This window comes from Primulina tabacum, chromosome 16 (genome assembly GCF_025594145.1).
Source record: "Primulina tabacum isolate GXHZ01 chromosome 16, ASM2559414v2, whole genome shotgun sequence".
NCBI classification, from domain to species: domain Eukaryota; kingdom Viridiplantae; phylum Streptophyta; class Magnoliopsida; order Lamiales; family Gesneriaceae; genus Primulina; species Primulina tabacum.
In genome coordinates, this window is record NC_134565.1 from 36,914,576 (window position 1) to 36,932,176 (window position 17,601).

Here is a 17,601-nt window from a genome sequence, read left to right on the forward strand (position 1 = left end):
ATAAGCTTTAGGTGCATATTTCCATAAATCAACCCCTGTATTTTTTTTTTTACTGTAAACCAACCCCTTCATTTCTTTTTTGTCTTGATCTATTCATGTTAATTTACGTAAAATATAGTTCTTGCATTACTAAAATTTATTTAATTATCAAAATTAATTTTCATAATAAAATTTACGTAAGTCGATCGTAAAAATAATATTGTTCTTGGATTACAAGTTTTCATAGTCTTTTTTGGTTGTCGGGGTATAAATAAATACTCTAAAGGCAACAGTGAGCCTCATCACCATCTTTAATTTCTTCTTGTCATAAAATGAGAAATATTCATCATGAAAAAACCTTGTTCATTATCTCAAAACTTTGGGTGATTCCGATGACCAACTTTTATGCACTTGATTTAGAACTTTTTGGCAAGTTTAATAAATTTAATTTTTAAGACGTTTAATTTAATTTATTTAAATATAAATTAAATTTTTTATTTTATTTTTTCAAATGTATTAAAATATAATTTTGATATGTATATGATTTATTTATTGAGTTGTAATTTTATTAATATATGTTATATAGATAAAATAATATTAATTGAATCATTCTTTGTATTAATTTCAAGTGCAATAGTGATCCCCATCACTAGCTCTTTTCCTGTCGTGACAAGGACAACATATACGGCTGCTTCCGGCAAATCCAGGCGGCACACAGCGGCATCGACACAGGTATCATCCATACACACCTGCTGGTGGTTTGTTAAATTCGAGCATATATCCCCGCATTTGATGTTGCATTCTAAAAATTGTTCATATTTAATCAAAACAATCGAATATATTTTAAATCACACACACACACACACACACACACACACACATATATATATATATATATATATATATATATGATCCATTACATTAATTGATCGTCCTACAAATGTTTTTTCATTTACAAGGTTCTATGTAATTTCGAGGAGGCATGTGCTTTGTATAAAAAACTATTTAATAATAAATAAAAATATTTATTCATGCCCGCATGTATCACTGGAGACTGGTCTTTTAATTATATCGAGTTTTGTGAAAAATATGAAGAGATGGACGATCTTGAGCAACGGCACAGGATGTCCAATCGACAGCCTAGTTTATACAAAACCTGCAGGGTTAGTAAATGATTAAAAAAAACATGAAATCAGTTTCTGTTGAAGTAATTCATCTGAGCAATTAATTTAGGAAAATGTATTTAAAATGATACATACTTTCTTTCTTTCAAAGGAAAAATTAAAAGTTAAGAGTCCATGAATTTGAAATTAATAATCTAAACAATAAAATAGATTTAAAATCAAAATTCAATGTTTTAACGTGGGAAAAAAGTGAGATAGGTATAAAAGCATGTAAAGATTAAGGGCCGGTAATTAAATATATATTTACCAGTGAAATTCGAATGATGGAAAATGAACACACATGCATATAATTTAAATATATAATGCTCAAATAAATAATATTGCACACGGGATTATTTTGTCGACTTAATATTTGAGAGAGAGAGAGAGAGAGAGAGCTGGGGGTGGGGGGGGTGGGGGTGGTGGGGTCGTATTTAATATTTAGATATGATATGATGGCATGCATTAACTCGTCGCTCGTACAAATCTGAATATTTTTTTGGAATTTTGTTTTGCACGGCTGCAGAGGGCTCCTTCGTATGTTATACGTTTGTCTCGTGATCGATTTAATTATAAGATTCTATTAAAATCAATGTATGATTTTTTTATATTTATATATATATATTTTTGACATGGTTGAATTAACAAAATTTTTTTTATGGATTTTAATAATAATTGTGTTAGATTTATCATTTGAAATGCACTTCTGCCCAAATCAATATTTTCTACATTGATTAAGCACGACCTTACTTTTATTCTTTGTATAATTTAGTTTGGTAGCTAAGTTAATGGCTACGTTTGGTAGCTAAGTTAATTACTTTTATTCACGAAAATATTTAACAAAATTTGGTAGCTACGTTAATGGCTATGTTTGGACGTCAGCAAGTTAGATATAATATTCCCCAAGAACACACACCAACAACAATTATTATATTCTTGAAATTCTGAGCAGAGAATACTTTTTACCAATGATTAGGGGCCTTAATTTTAAATTAAGATAATAAATAATCAGTGAATCTTTTATCATGGAAATTCATGTACTATTTATTTTTTTGTGAACATAATAATTATTCATAAATGAAACATTTGATTGGATTTCAGGCCAGCCATTTCCGGCCATTTAACGTTTGGTACTCATTTTCAATATTCAAAATAAGAGACTTGCTAAGTTGAAATTTAAATTTTAATTCATTTCTTTACATTTATCACACACACGCATTCTTATTTTTGTGATTTGTTGCTTCATTTAGGAAAAAAAAAAACATGTTTGGTACAACAATTTAAGCGAGATTTATGTTTATTAAAAAATAAAAATTTTAATATTAATAAAAAAATTCGGGTAAATTTTTGAAAAATTCATCTGCACATCTTTAAATTAAAATTCAATATACAACCATAATTTTTTAAGATTTAGCACCTGACAATGATATAATTTTAGTTTTAACTCTCCACAAACTCAAAGTTATAATTTTGCCCTTATATTATTTAAAAAAATATATAATTTTATCCACAAATATTACACATGTCTTCTTCATCTAAAATATAATTTTTTAAAAATTTTATTCCTAAATTATCATGGAATAAGAGTAAATACTTAAAATGCATTATGATATCTTATTGGTGTCATTTTTTTTAAATATAGTTCACCATTAATTCATCATGAAATAAGATTATATATTTATTTTGACCTACAAAGTACCTATCTTGGAGTTTCAAATGTTTAATTTGGCTCTTTGAATACTCCAAATGTGTAAGAACATACCGGATCTTCAAGTAATCACCATAAATTCTGTAATTGTTGGCCTTTTCATTGAAATTGCGTTAGGATGACTTATTCATATCATCTAATTTTTGAAAAAACACAGTTTCTCACTAATCATGGAATTAGAAAAAATACTTATTTTGAACGATAAAGTACCTATTTTGGAGTTCCAAATATTTGATTTGGCTATTTGAATAATTCAAATGTGTAAGAAAATACTTTAGTTTCAAGTAATATTAAGTGACTTTTGATGGCGTCATCTGTGAAGTTAAAATGTGATATCTAAATTGGTACAAATAGTATCTAATTAGAATTTACAAATACATGATTTTACTCCCTAAATACTTATATCCAATTATTTGGGGATTTCAAACTATAGTTTGATAAAGACATTCACGAAGTAAAAATTTGATACATAAATTAATACAAATAAAACATAATTCAAATCCACATACTTGTTTTTATCCTTTAAATACTCGAATTCGATTATTTGATGATGTCAAAATATATAATTTGAAGTTAATATTGAGTGACTTTTAATTATGAGATTTATAAATCAAAGATGTGGTATCTAAATTGGTACAAATAGTACCTAATTCGATCATACATATACTTGATTTTACTCTTTTAAGACTCAATTTTGATTATTTTATCATATAAAAAAATATATTTTCAAGTAATATTGAGTGATTTTGATGTGTCATTTGTGAAGTTGAATTGGACACCTAAATTGGTACAGACACTACAACAAAAATGATTTTTTACAGCGTGATATCAACAACGCGCAATAAAAGCACGTTGTTGATGCTATTATTTGCAGCGTGCAGGTATACGTGCGCTATTAATAATATTAAAATTCATAAATTCGGCAGCGTGCATAAAGCTATTTTGCGCTTTGCGAAAAGTCTCTTTTGTTCTAGTGAGATAGTATCTAATTCTAATGTACCAATAATTGATTTTACTCCCTAAATACTAAAATCCAATTAATTTTTTATGTCAAAATATATAGTTTGAAATTAATATTGAGTGGTCTTTGATGATGATATTCGTAAAGTAAAAATGTAATACATAAATTAATACAAATAATACCTAATTCGAGTCACGAAATACTTGATTGTACCCTTTAAAGACTCAAATTTGATTATTTGATGATGTAAACAAAATATAGTTTAAAATTAATATTTTCTATGGTGTCATTCGTGAAATAAAAATGTGATATCTGAATTGGTATGAGGAAAACCTAATTCGAGTTACAAATAGTTTATTTTACCCTTAAATACGTATATCCGATTATTTAAGGATTTCAAAATGAAAGTTTGAATTAATGTTGAGTAACATTTGATAATGACATTCGTGAAGTAAAAATGTGATGCTTAATTTAATAATTATAATGCCTGATTCAACTCCATGGATATTATCGAGTGGCCTTTGATAATGACACCAAAAAAAGCTATTAACTTCAAACTATATTCTTTTTACACTCGTGAAGTAAAAATATGATGCCTAAAAATGTGACATATTACTTATTTGATAATGACATCCGTGATCAATTATAAATGTGATACCTAAAAATGTGACATTAAAAATGTTTAATTTGACATCCCAAATAATCGGATATGAGTATTTATGAGGTAAAGTCAAATATTCGTAACTTGAATTAGGTTATCCTTTTATCAATTTATGCATCACATTTTTACTTCAACACCATAAAAAATAATTAACTTCAAACTATATCTTTTGACATCGTCAAATAATCAAATTTGATTTTCTAGATGGTAAAATCGAGTATTTCGTGACTCGAATTAGATATAATTTGTATTAATTTAGGTATCACATTTTTACTTCACGAATATCATTCATCAAAGACAACTCAATATTACCTTCAAACTATATATTTTGACATAAAAAATTAATTGAATTTTAGTATTTATGGAGTAAAATAAAGTATTGGTACACTCTAATTAGATACTATCTGTACCAATTTAGGTATCACATTTTAACTTCACAAATGACACATCTAAAGTTAGCCAATATTACTTGAAATATTTTTTATATGACAAAATAATCAAAATTGAGTAAAATCAAGTATATGTAATATCGAATTAGGTACTATTTGTACCAATTTAGGTACCACATCTTTAATTCATAAATCTCATCATCAAAATTTACTCAATATTAACTTCAAATTACTATGTATTTTGACATCCTCAAATAATCGAATTTGAGTACTTAAAGTGTAAAATCAAGTATCTGTGAACTCAAATTATGCCTCATTTGTATTAATTTAGGAATCAAATTTTTTTAGTTCATGAATGTTATCATTAGTTCCACTCAATATTAATTTTAAACTATATTTTGACATCCCTAAATAATTGGATATGATTATTTAGGGAGTGAAATCGTGTTTTTGTAGACTTTAATTAGATAATCTTTGTACCAATTTAGTTATCACATTTTAACTTCACAATTGACACATCTAAAGTCACTTAATATTAGTTAAACTCAAGTATTTTCTTACATATTTGAAGTATTCAGAGAGCCAAATCAAAAATATCTGGAACCCCAAAATAGTTATTTTATCGATCAAAATAAGTATTTTTCTAATTCCATGATTAGTGAAAATCTGTGTTTTTTCAAAAATTAGATAATTTGAATAAGTCATCCTAATGCAATTTTTCAATGAAAAGACTAACAATTACAGAATTTATGGTGATTGCTCGAAGATCCAGTATTTTCTTACACATTTGGAGTATTCAAAGAGACAAATTAAGTATTTGGAACTCCTAAATAGGTATTTTGTATGTCAAAATAAATATCTAATCATATTTAATGATGGGTGGTGAACTATGTTTTTTTTTTAAAAATAAAATAAAATGACATGAATAAGTTATCATAATTCATTTTTCATGAAAAGATCAACAATGACAGAATTTATGGTAATTACTCAAAAATATAGTATTTTTTATATATTTAGAGTAGTTCAAAGAGCAAAATCAAGTATCCGAAATCCCATAATAGATTTTAATTCATTTCTTTACATTTATCACACACATACACACACATTCTTATTTTGTGATTTGTTGCTTCATTTAGGAAAAAAAAAACATGTTTGGTACAACAATTTCAGCGAGATTTATGTTTATTTAAAAATAAAATTTTAATATTAATAAAAAATAAAACATATAATAAATTATTTTTTTATTCTACTAGTATAATAACAGGATTAATTTAAAAATATTATATTTGGTGAGGAAACCCACAGATCCTGCTACACCGTTCTCACTTCTCCATTCTCTGACCGTCTCCGTAGGTGTTAAGCATTAATAATGGGGAAATACATTAGGAAAGCGGAAGCCACGACTGACGTGCCCGTTATGGATTCCTCTCTCGGTGTACGAACTCGATCCAAAACCCTAGCCTTTCGCCGCCTTCAATCTACCGGTGCAGCTCCGTCTTTGGGCTGCCTTGAGCTGCGCTCGCGACGCCTCGAGAAGTCGCAGACTTCGCGGAAATTACGGCGAAGCTGTCGCTGTGGACGAGGAGCTTTGGTTGAAGTTGAGGCCTCTTTGGGGGAAAACGTTTTGGATACGGAAGTCAGGGAAAGGTATATATGTACGCATGGCCTTTCTAATTATTAAATGTTCCATCCTCTTTTTTTGTGAAAAATTTGTTATTTTCATTCTTGCGTGTCAGAATCAACGTGCGGGCATCTTTTGTGACTTTTTTTACTCCGAAATTTTGGTGTAATCTGTTGAAATACTAAGATGTTAATCCTAGTTCTTTGATTTTTTTTCATTGAAGAATTTGGAGCCTACACCAATTTTTTTTCCTCAAATTCTTCGCATATTATGTCCTCCTCTTAATGGTCAACTCCGCTGAGCTCGCTCCTTCACTTCCTTTCATTGCATTCTCTCACTTTACATTATGCATGGAATTACAGCAAGTATTCTTCATATTTTTGGTGGAAAAAACCAGTATTGGGCGTTTGGAATTTTAGGAGGTATTTTACCTCTCTTTGATAGAACTCTTTCTGGGAATTTTTTGCACATGCAGCAAAAAATTATGGCATTCTTTTGTTTTGGCCTTTTGAAGTGCTCCTCTGAGCTCCGTTTGGTTACTGTTTGTTTTATTTATATATTGTTAGTTTTTTTAACCAGCATTAATTATTTGCTCCTTTTTATCTGATTTTTCAGTTTCAGGGGCTTTGTCTTTTGGGAACTATAATTGCACGCAAATTCATTTGTTTTTTCTCAGATAATAGTTCGAGGTTTGTTGTAAAAAAAAATTGTTGTTATTTTCTCAAAATCGAAAAGAAATTTTTTTTTTTGATTTGATTCCTGATATCTTATACTATTACGCCGAACCAGACAATTAGCTATAATTGAGGCCCGTATTTATTGGATAAAATTGCATTTTAAAAAAAAAAAATTACTGAGACCCAAAAATGCTACAATAAAATTTCAAAAACATTAAAAAACATGACTGAGACCCTTCCAACTGAGACCCAAAAATGCTACAATTTTAAATTTTTTGGATAAAATTTCAATTTTTTTTCTTTAAGAGGTATCTTCGTTTCTGCTTGGTTACATCTGATCCATTTGAGGTCCTGTTTTTTTTCTTGTATGGTTTCAGTGCAATGATGATGATATATTCAGTATTATACTTTACTGAAAATTCTGATAATAGAATGTGAATCTTTTCTACGCCGCACATCTTCTGTGACATTTGTTTCTTGACATGAAACCTGACATTAACTAGGAACATTATTTCCTCGAAGAATTTTGCTGTAAAAAGCTTATGTGAAAGGAATATGAGGAGCACATGAGTGGTTAAAATAATCACATACTCTTTGATTTTTACTAGATTGTAGCTGCATCAATGGCTTGGAAACCTCATTTGTGACTGCATGCGTTTTGTTAATGGGGCCACACCAAGATTTCAAATATTACTCGGGGAAGCTGTTCTTGTACCATTCTCAGAGCTGGGAGAAGTGACCCCACACACTCCCTACATGAAAAAAATTTGGAATTTTATTGTAATTTATGCAAGATTTCCTCATTAAATGTTTCATTGATTTGGCCCTCAGGCCTCAAATAAACTCTTTTTTCGGTTATCCGAGATCAATCATTTCCCTTTCTAATTTTATAAAGTAATGCTGCATGTGGAGTTTTTGTGTACATTACCTAATTTGGAATGTGTATGGAAAAGGCATAAACAAATTCATTTTCCAGCAGAGACACAAGGGAAAGCACCCCTTGCAGTTCAACAGTGGGTTCCAACCCAGGCCCGGCCCCTGGTTCAAGTGCTTCTAATCGAAGGGGACCCCCAAATCCCCTTTTTATGAATGTCCCCACACCGTTTGAACTTGAGGAATTTTTCATCCATGAAGAGCAAGCACTGCAGCGCCTTTTCACGGAAAAGTATTGTACTCCATTTTGCTGAAAATACTTGAAACTTTTCTTTTTTTCTAACTTTGTTATTTGATTTCCCATGTTTTCTAAACTCCGATCCGAGGATATTTGGATTTACACTCTACCTTTTTCAGGTACAATTTCGACTTTGTGAACGAGTTACCAGTCCTGGGGCATTATGAATGGGTGAAAGTGAGCCCCTGAGTAGAAATAGCATTGTGGGTTTGTGCCGAGGGAAGATCGTATAGAGTGATGCATTTCTCGAATACTCCATCGTTAGTGGCCGAATGAAGATTAATTTGTGCAGAGCTATCCTGCAACCTTTGGATACATGCATTGAAGATGTGTAGTTTAATGTAGAATAGTAGGGCTGTTAGTTTGGTGACTTAACTATTTACAAGTAGTTTTAGAGGTTGATTTCTCAGGCATTGTATTATTTAAAAGCCTCAATAAAGTCACGAAGTTGTCATTTGGCGGTCACTTCAATATTTATTCAGACACTTGACTTATTTTCATGTCATGTTTTGCTTTCCTCCCATTGTGTTTACATGCATTGGTAGCTTCAAAGGAGATTCAGATTGCCAAGTTTAAGGATTAGTGCTTTCACCAGCAAACCTAACAAACACGAAATCAAATTGTAATACAGAATAGTTCGATTCTGAATTTGGAATCTGAACTCAATATGTATGTGTATATGAGTATTTGGGTTCATTGCATTATTATGAAAGTTTGGATTGATTTGGCATGTAATGGCATATGTGGGTGCAGGCCGACAGTGTCGGCCCTTAGTCTTGACTTTGACTCTTCCTACCACCCTACCCATCCATCTACCATTATATTCATTACTTTTGGAATGCAATTTTTTTAAAATAAAAAATTAATTATAATGATCATATTATATATGTTTTGATTTTTTTTTTAAATAAAAAATTATATCCATCAACGACGATGGGCCTCGTTGGCAACACCACCCCCCTGCTGCCTTTGTTGACATTTTAATATCATTTTGAGTTTTGTGGGGAAAAATTAGGTGATTATTCAATGTTGTGGAAAACAGAAAGGAGCTTCTGTTTAGACGTATTTATTTTGATTTTCTATTTAAAGTCTTACTTGGAAGTAGAGAAGTTGTGCATGAAATTTTAATATGGAATATAATTATCTATATAGTAAATAAATTGATTATAATGGTTGATTGCATTACTAAGGAATGACTAATCTTGTACATAACTCATTTTTAATAATTGGGGTCTCCTAGCTAGTTTTCAGTAAACCTCAAATTCAACGAAAACATCCTTATTTTATCCATAAGATTTATTTTTCCAGCCAATATTTATTTTCCCGATTCAGACGCGCGGCTTTTAGACACAAACAACAAACAAAATACTTGTGCTAAGCAGTCGCGCGTCTTACCCTTTCGGGGACATCATCACCAAACAAATTGGTTCCAAAATATACGTATCTTGTCTACTTTATATGACGGTTAAGACTACACCTAACCATTCTTTGAATGTCTGATCTATTGCAAAGAATTTCTGATTTCATTCTTTGAATATATTATGAAATTATAAATCTAAATTCAAGATTTAAGTATCTTGTTACATTTGGATTTAAAGCGACATAATTTAAATGACTCGAAATTCTATCAAATTCTATATAATATGAACTCATAAATTCATTAAGATTAACACCATATTAGTTATAGAAATTCATGTGTATAATGGCGACTAAAAGTTGGTTTAGTGGTATGACGTAGGGCGGTTGCATCAATTTTAATTAAGGCAAAAACTTATGTAAGACGATCTCATGAGTCGTATTTTGTAAGACGGATATCTTATTTGGGTCATCCATGAAAAAATATTACTTTTTATGCTAAGAGTATTACTTTTTAATGTGAATATCGATATGGTTGATCCGTCTCACAGATAAAGATTCGTGAGACCGTCTCACAAGAGACCTACTCTTAAAATTTTTGTTCCATTTTTTAAATAATTTAGCTACAAAAGGTGGTGCTTTCTGAAATATCATATGATTTTTTTTAAAGCAGTCATAAATTAAAGCTGTTTCCTAAAAATGGTTATTTTGTTTATTTATATAAAAGTAAACGGTCAAACAAAAGCTAATATGAAAATTTATAAATAGAAAATTGTCAAAATGATTATGTTAACATTTTAGGTTAGTAGAGTTGCTATTCATATGGGTATGTTTACATCCACTCACACATTACACATATATTGAATGATATATCATGATTACTCATTATACATCATGATTAAATGAATGATTATGATTTATCCACTCATAATATGTATAATGTGAGGCAAAAAATTGTGTGAGACGGTCTCACGGATCATATTTGTGAGACGATATCTTATTTGGGTCATCCATGAAAAAGTATTACTTTTTATGCTAAGAGTATTACTTTTTATTGTTAATATGGGTAGGGTTGACCTGTATCACAATTAAGATCCGTGAGACGATCTCACATGAGACCCACTCATAATATACTGAGTGAATAATGGTATTATTATGTGGACAAAACTAAGATTTTATATATTTAACTAAATTTAAATTTGGAAATTAAAATAGCATTGAGAATCCACACAGCCACGTGTTCAAAGCACAACCATCCACTTAGGAAACGGATTTCACCAATCAACCTTTGATTCAAAGAACGCAAACTTCGGTGTATGTTCATGCAAATGGCTACAATTCCAGGCCTTCAATTATGGCCCCAAAATCCCCCGACAAAGACGAAATTTTCAAGAATTATTTGCCGGAGAATCCGACGGTGTTCTCTCATCTGTTCTCTGGTCGGGCAGCAACAATCCGAGCAGATTTCCAAACCATTTACGAAAGGGGAATACGCTCTGATCAATGCTTTAATCGGGATTCAAGGTCGCGGCCGCGCCGCCTCTCCTGCGCAACTCAAGGTACCTTAGCATTACTTGTATTAATTTCATGCCGTGTCTCTTGAATGAGGTTGAATTTGGTTAAGATTTTTACGCAGGAAGTTGAAAGGGCAGTGGAGTTTTTGGAAGGTTTAGAAGGCGTCCCTGACCCGGTGAGTTGGGATGATTAATCATGATGTGATAACAATTGAGCTACACATTGCCATATAATTTGAATCAAGTAGTTGACGGAGTTAATCTGTAGACTGGTTCGAGTTTAATTGAAGGGCGATGGCAATTAATGTTCACAACAAGACCGGGAACAGCATCCCCAATTCAGGTTCGGTTTCACGTAAATTAAATTATCTTAATCTCCAGCTCAAATCTTACTGCAACGATTACTTCATCCTTTGCTAGTTGAGCAGATGTCATCATGTGATCGGATTAACATATCATGAAAATCTTTTCAAAATGGAGATTTAGCAGAGTAAAAGAATTGAAGTACTTAAAAAAATAATTGTGTTTTCCTGGTAAATGGAAGTTAAACGAACTTTCTGTTGAATTTGAGATAGTGCAGTTGACTGATCATTGAAGAAGCAATCCGAAATCGATTATATGATGCAGTTTCTTTATGCTGATGCAGAGAACATTTGTCGGGGTGGACTATTTTAGTGTATTCCAGGAGGTATATCTTGGAACAGCTGACCCGCGTGTTTCCAATATAGTGAAATTCTCTGACGCTATTGGTGAGCTGAAAGTAGAGGTATATGACTACATTTTGTGTTATCAATGTAAAGTTCTCTTGAGAAAAATGTTTTGTCTAGTAGGGATGTACTCTGGAAGATTATCTTTTAGTTGTTTATTGCTATGGTTCTGGTAGCTGGACTGATGCTTCTAGGCTCTATGCTTCTGGAAAAGATTGGTCAGAGACGATGGGTTAATAAGGGGTTTAAATTCCATATTTGTGAATTGTGATGCTCGGGGTACTGGTTTAAAGTCATAAAATGATTTACTCATGGTTGATTTTTGCGTATTTTGATTTCTAGTAATTAGAAATACACGCGTGGATAATGAATGCCCAACAGTGTCTATGCATTTTCAAGCCTCTTCTACTTCCACCAGTTTCAACAATGTGATATCCTTGTCCCTTTTCTTAAAAATGAAAGATTTAAAATGAGTTTATAATGGCTTACAATGGACTTCTATAGCAACTTGAGTTAATAATTTTTCATAAAGCGAGGACGAATATGAAATAGTTGCTATAGGGGCCCATTGTGCAGTCACGCAGCCGCGGGTCCGGGCTCGGGACGTGACAAACAACGCTAGTCTCTTCACGTTTCTTGGCACTTTTTTACAGGCATCCATAAAGCTCTTGAAAGAACCTTTTAAATTATGTTTAGTCCACTATCTTATTTCACAAGGATCTACAGACAGTGTGCTTGATGTTTTTTACATTATGGTTCTGTCTATGTGAAGGCAGTGGCATCGATTAAAGATGGGAAACGCATCCTCTTCCAGTTTGATAGAGCTGCATTTTCTTTTAAATTTCTGCCCTTCAAAGTTCCATACCCTGTACCTTTTAGACTTCTCGGGGATGAAGCTAAGGGCTGGTTGGACACTACATATCTGTCCCAGTCAGGAAATATCCGTATTTCTCGTGGAAACAAGGTAAAAAAAAAAACTCTCCCTCATTACCCTGCACAAGACATCTCCATCTCTATTTTCCATGACATGCCACTGCAATGTAAATAACTAGAAAAGCGAACTGGTAAAAGGTTCTGTACATCCTGTCAACTTCAAGGATTTACGACCATTAGCCGCAATGATATAGTGCAGGGAACCACATTTGTGTTGCAAAAGGAAAGCGAACCAAGACAAAGATTGCTATCTGCCATTGCCAGTGGTATAGAAGAGAGAAAGGTCTGAGTTTTTTTCTGTTAAATAGTGTCCCGTAAGAAATATTATTACATTTCAAATACTTGAAAAAATAATTATTTATGGTATGGTTATTTGACAGGAAATCGATGAATTCCTTAAATTAAATCAAGATATGACGGAAAGTGAGTTGGAATTACTTGAAGGGGAGTGGCAAATGATATGGAGTTCCCAGGTATTCTTCTGCATATTTTTTATTTTTATAATTTATTTTGGAAATAGGATAATATTACATGACCATAAACCCATTAGTTTATGGTAGAACAATTTATTTTTCGCAATCTGAGTAAAGGATTCAAATCATGCTCATAGATTCATGTGGGTAAATACAGCGTGCTTGCTTGCTGATTTTTCCTGTTTGGAAGAAATTTTTCTTTGATCTCCGTAAGTTTTTCTGCCAAACTAAAATATTCTTAATCATCTGATCACAACAATATTATATGGCCTTGGTTGTGGTTATTCACCGCATATTTGTGGGTTATATTCTATTTTCTTCATGAATGGAGCGGTGTTATGTTAACAAATTACTTGCTCAAAAAGTTTAGGGAGAACTGCTTTTTTGTCCCGTAAGTAAGTTTGATTTTTACGATTTTAGTTCTATTTGTTATCAAATTGCAGGTTTAGTAATGTATCTTATGAATTTTAGCAACTTTAATCCTTTTAGTGTTGATGTGAAATTTCACAATATATTATATTTTAAAGTTCAAACTTATAATATTACGAAAAATTATTAGTTCTAAACGCACATGTTCCGGGGTAAATGAGATATGGGCCACCCACCCATGATATACAATAAAATCAAAATTCATCACCTTTTCGGGTGTTGGTAAAAATAAAAAAATTCCCATGCACAACGATATGATCAAATAATAATATTAATCGAGAAAAAAGTACTACTCAAATAGAAGATAAATTTCCCACATCTAAGATTCTTGTCCTAATCGAATTCCAACCCGACGACGAAAATCCCCTCTATATATATGCATGCATGAAACCCCAAGACTCACCATATACAACAAATTCACCATAAGCTAGCAAATCCAGAGAAAATAAACGAGAAAGTAGTAATACTAAGAAACAAAAGAAAATCACGATCTGTCAATTGTAATACAAGAATGGATTCTTTCATGGATAACCACAACACGAATCTGCACTCCAACCAGCCATAAAATTCAAGGCTGTGCAAAGGCGGCTGTAATTTCTTTGGTTCGGAGGCGAATCGATGGTTTTGTTCTAGGTGTTACGAGGATTATTTGAAACGTCAGATAACAGAATCAAAAACTGTTTTCTGCCAAAAACCTGCAGTTCTGAATCTGTAATCACATCTCGTCTCAAGATATGGGCAGTTTGATTGATGCCATGAATTCTTGCACAATTAATACCAAGAACAGGTGTGAGTTCTGCAACAAGAAAGTTGGATTATTGGGATTTGGATGCCGATGTGGGCGAACTTTCTGCGGGATTCACAGACACCCAGAGTCACATGTATGCAAGTTTGATTACAAGACCGCCGGAAGGGTTCTGCTGGCCAAAGAAAATCCATTATGTCGGGGCGATAAGATTAGGGATAGGTCGTAGTTTGATTGTTTTTAGATTGTGTTTTTTTAAAAGAAAAGTTTAATAGTTTTATATTGTGGAATCTTGGCTGCAATTCTTTCAGGCTTCAGCCATATAATCGAACTACTTTCTATGTGATTAATGAGTTTCTAGAATTGTTATTGTAAATAATTTTGACATCTAGAAAACAATAAATAGACTACGCACATACATAACATCTTGTATGAGTCGTAAATTTAAAGGTAAATTTATAATGAATCATAGAAACACACATTCTTCTTTTAGTTGTGAGAAATCTTTACATGATCTGGAAAACAGTAAATAATCTCCAACATGTTATGTTAGTCCTTAAAAGTTATTATAATAATTCATTAATGTAACATAGATTCTAGTCATATATCCGCCCGTACGTAAATTTATAACAATACATGTATAAAAGCATAGGTTATTGTATGAGTCATAATCTTACAGTACTTTTAATTACTACGTGCTCAGTTTAATTAGTTGATAACTTTGACATCTGGAACACTGTATATACATTGTCTATCAATAGTCATAAGAAATGATTTTAGCATGACTCAATTTTAGTCAACTATATTTATCTCCCATATCAGTACTGATTATGTAAAACTATATTAACTTGAAGCAGCATGCATAACAAAGTCCAATCTGGGGGAAATTAAATGTAAAATTGGGATGGAAGATTGAAAATATTGGAGTGGAGGGAATTGAGTATGAGTGAATTTTTTTATTTGAAACTAAATTTACAAGAACACACATATACATCTCACATAAATCTTATTGATCAAATATCGATCTGTTATCAATAGAAAGGCAAATTAATCCTGAGATAGGAAAATGCATTAATAAAACTGTCACAAACGACTGGAGGAAAGATCTACAATCAAGCTAACATCAGATCTGATCTGATCTGATCTGATCCGAAGTTTCAATCTTCAAGTTCCAAATCTGCAATAAAACTTACACTAAATAACCAAAAAATGAAGAACTAGCTCCTTCCGTCACCCTACCTATGCGCAGGTGAGGAGGACATAGAAAGAGCCGGAGACTGAAGTAACTAACTGCTTATGAAAATACTGAATGAGAGGAAATAATTGAAGATTGAGAAAACGCCTACTTCTTGATTTCGGGTAGTCTTAACTAAACATATTGTTTGGGTTTTCAAGATGTTTTAGGTGATGCATGGTATTTCTAAGCAACTTTTTTTCTCCAATGAATTGTAAATTATCATTGATTTTCTTCCCAAGACATAACTGAGGCGTCACTCTCATGGATTGCAGGAAGAAACAGAGAGTTGGATGGAGAATGCTTCCAAGGGTTTAATGGGGAAGCAGGTTCCGTTATACCCATCTTCCACACTAAATATACACACGGACAGTTTAATCTTCTTCCATATGTCATCAAGCCATTCATTGTGGGACAATTTTTAACTTTTTTAATAATAAAATATATTTATTCCAGAAATCGAAAATTTTCCCACCTGACACCCACTATATCCGAGATTATGTAACATTCCATTTTCTCATACTAGTTTGTTTTGCTTTTTCGTTAATGTTGTTGTGTTACTTCAGATTGTGAGGCCAAATGGAGGGTTGAAATTTCTGGCTGATATATTGTTTGGCTTCAAATTCTCCATGAGTGGGAGATATGTGCAAGTGTTTCCAGATCAAAAATTTTGAGTTGTTACAACGTCACTATATTTTAAATCAGAAAAAAAATAAAATCAAGAGAGTATTTGTGTTACAAGACTCCTAACCTTTTAAACTTGTATTTTGAAGGAAATCTGGGTTCAACATCTATGATGTTACCATGGACGATGCGGCAATAGTGGTCGGTCCGTATGGGATCCCATCGGAGATGGAAACTAGGTTCAAAATAGAATTGTTGTAAGTACAATTTTTCCCCTCCTGTTCTTAAATCCACTTGATTTTGGTTTTAATGTATGGGGAGAATTATTGATCTTTTTACCTTTTGAATTTATAGATATACCGATGAAAAGATCAGAATTACACGAGGCTACAACAAAATACTTTTCGTCCATGTTCGTGTTGATGGAACTAAGGGATAAACAGTTTGAAGTGCCGATAAACTAATTAAGAAAATGTATTTATAGGTCCATTTTTTAAAACACCTTATTGTTTGTATTAATATGTCCATTTTATGACTCAGAAGTCACAAACTCACAATTCATATTTGATGTGAACCCCATGGTCGGAGTAGAAGCAGACGTTTTCTCAATATCAAAATTTCGATATGGAACACTTTGTTAATTTAATGCAGGACAAATCAAAATGATCATAATGTGAGAACTGACATTCTTCTTAGGATTACAAGTCAGACAACTAAAGTTAGTACTTCATTAATCAAACAAAAGACACTAAAGAGCTACTGAAAAGGTTCGGTATGGAGACTTGTTCTTCACCAGCTATCTCAATGAGTTCATCAACTAAGTTTGATAAAGATGAATGAAGAATTTCAATAGAGGTAACTCAATATCGAGGTCTTATTGGATCTTTGCTTTATTTAACTGCCAATATACTAGATATATTGTTTGCATTCTATATTTGTATTTGTGCTAGATTTCAATCTGAAACTAAGCAATCTCATTCTATTGCTGCTAAGAGAATAGTAAAATATTGAAAAGAGACTCAAAACGTTAGGCTATGATATCAAAAATTTCCACCTTTTAATTGGATATTCAGATATTGATTATGCATGATGTAAATTAGATTGGAAAATCATAAGTGGTTCATGTCAATTTCTCGGTGATCGACTGATATATTGGTTCAGTAAAAAATAGACATCCATTGCTACATCAACTGCTGAAACTGAATATTTGACAATTGGAAGTTGCTGCTCTCAGTTGCTAAGGATTCAGCAGCAGC

The 17,601-nt window shown here is 31.9% G+C and overlaps 2 protein-coding genes across 5 annotated transcripts; both read left to right on the top strand.

Moving 5' to 3' along the window:
* The first annotated feature begins 6,124 nt into the window (after positions 1 to 6,124).
* LOC142530134 (cyclin-dependent kinase inhibitor 3-like) lies at positions 6,125 to 8,830 on the top strand. Of its 4 annotated transcripts, none has more exons than XM_075635923.1 (4): positions 6,125 to 6,508; positions 6,845 to 6,904; positions 8,136 to 8,324; positions 8,450 to 8,830. In XM_075635923.1, the coding sequence occupies exons 1-4, from the start codon at positions 6,231 to 6,233 to the stop codon at positions 8,517 to 8,519; spliced, it is 597 nt and encodes a 198-aa protein (XP_075492038.1). In that variant the 5' UTR covers positions 6,125 to 6,230; the 3' UTR covers positions 8,520 to 8,830. The 4 variants fall into 4 exon arrangements, with proteins under 4 accessions (XP_075492038.1, XP_075492039.1, XP_075492040.1 ...); XM_075635924.1 differs by having other exon boundaries at positions 8,139 to 8,324; XM_075635925.1 differs by lacking the exon at positions 6,845 to 6,904 and having other exon boundaries at positions 6,126 to 6,508.
* Positions 8,831 to 10,947: 2,117 nt separating this feature from the next.
* On the top strand, positions 10,948 to 16,919 carry LOC142530154 (putative plastid-lipid-associated protein 12, chloroplastic). The gene is made up of 11 exons (XM_075635948.1): positions 10,948 to 11,245; positions 11,323 to 11,376; positions 11,469 to 11,543; positions 11,847 to 11,966; positions 12,680 to 12,871; positions 13,040 to 13,123; positions 13,221 to 13,313; positions 15,997 to 16,050; positions 16,288 to 16,367; positions 16,495 to 16,602; positions 16,700 to 16,919. Exons 1-11 carry the CDS (start codon positions 11,003 to 11,005, stop codon positions 16,782 to 16,784), a joined length of 1,188 nt encoding a protein of 395 aa, XP_075492063.1. The 5' UTR covers positions 10,948 to 11,002; the 3' UTR covers positions 16,785 to 16,919.
* Positions 16,920 to 17,601: the final 682 nt, after the last annotated feature.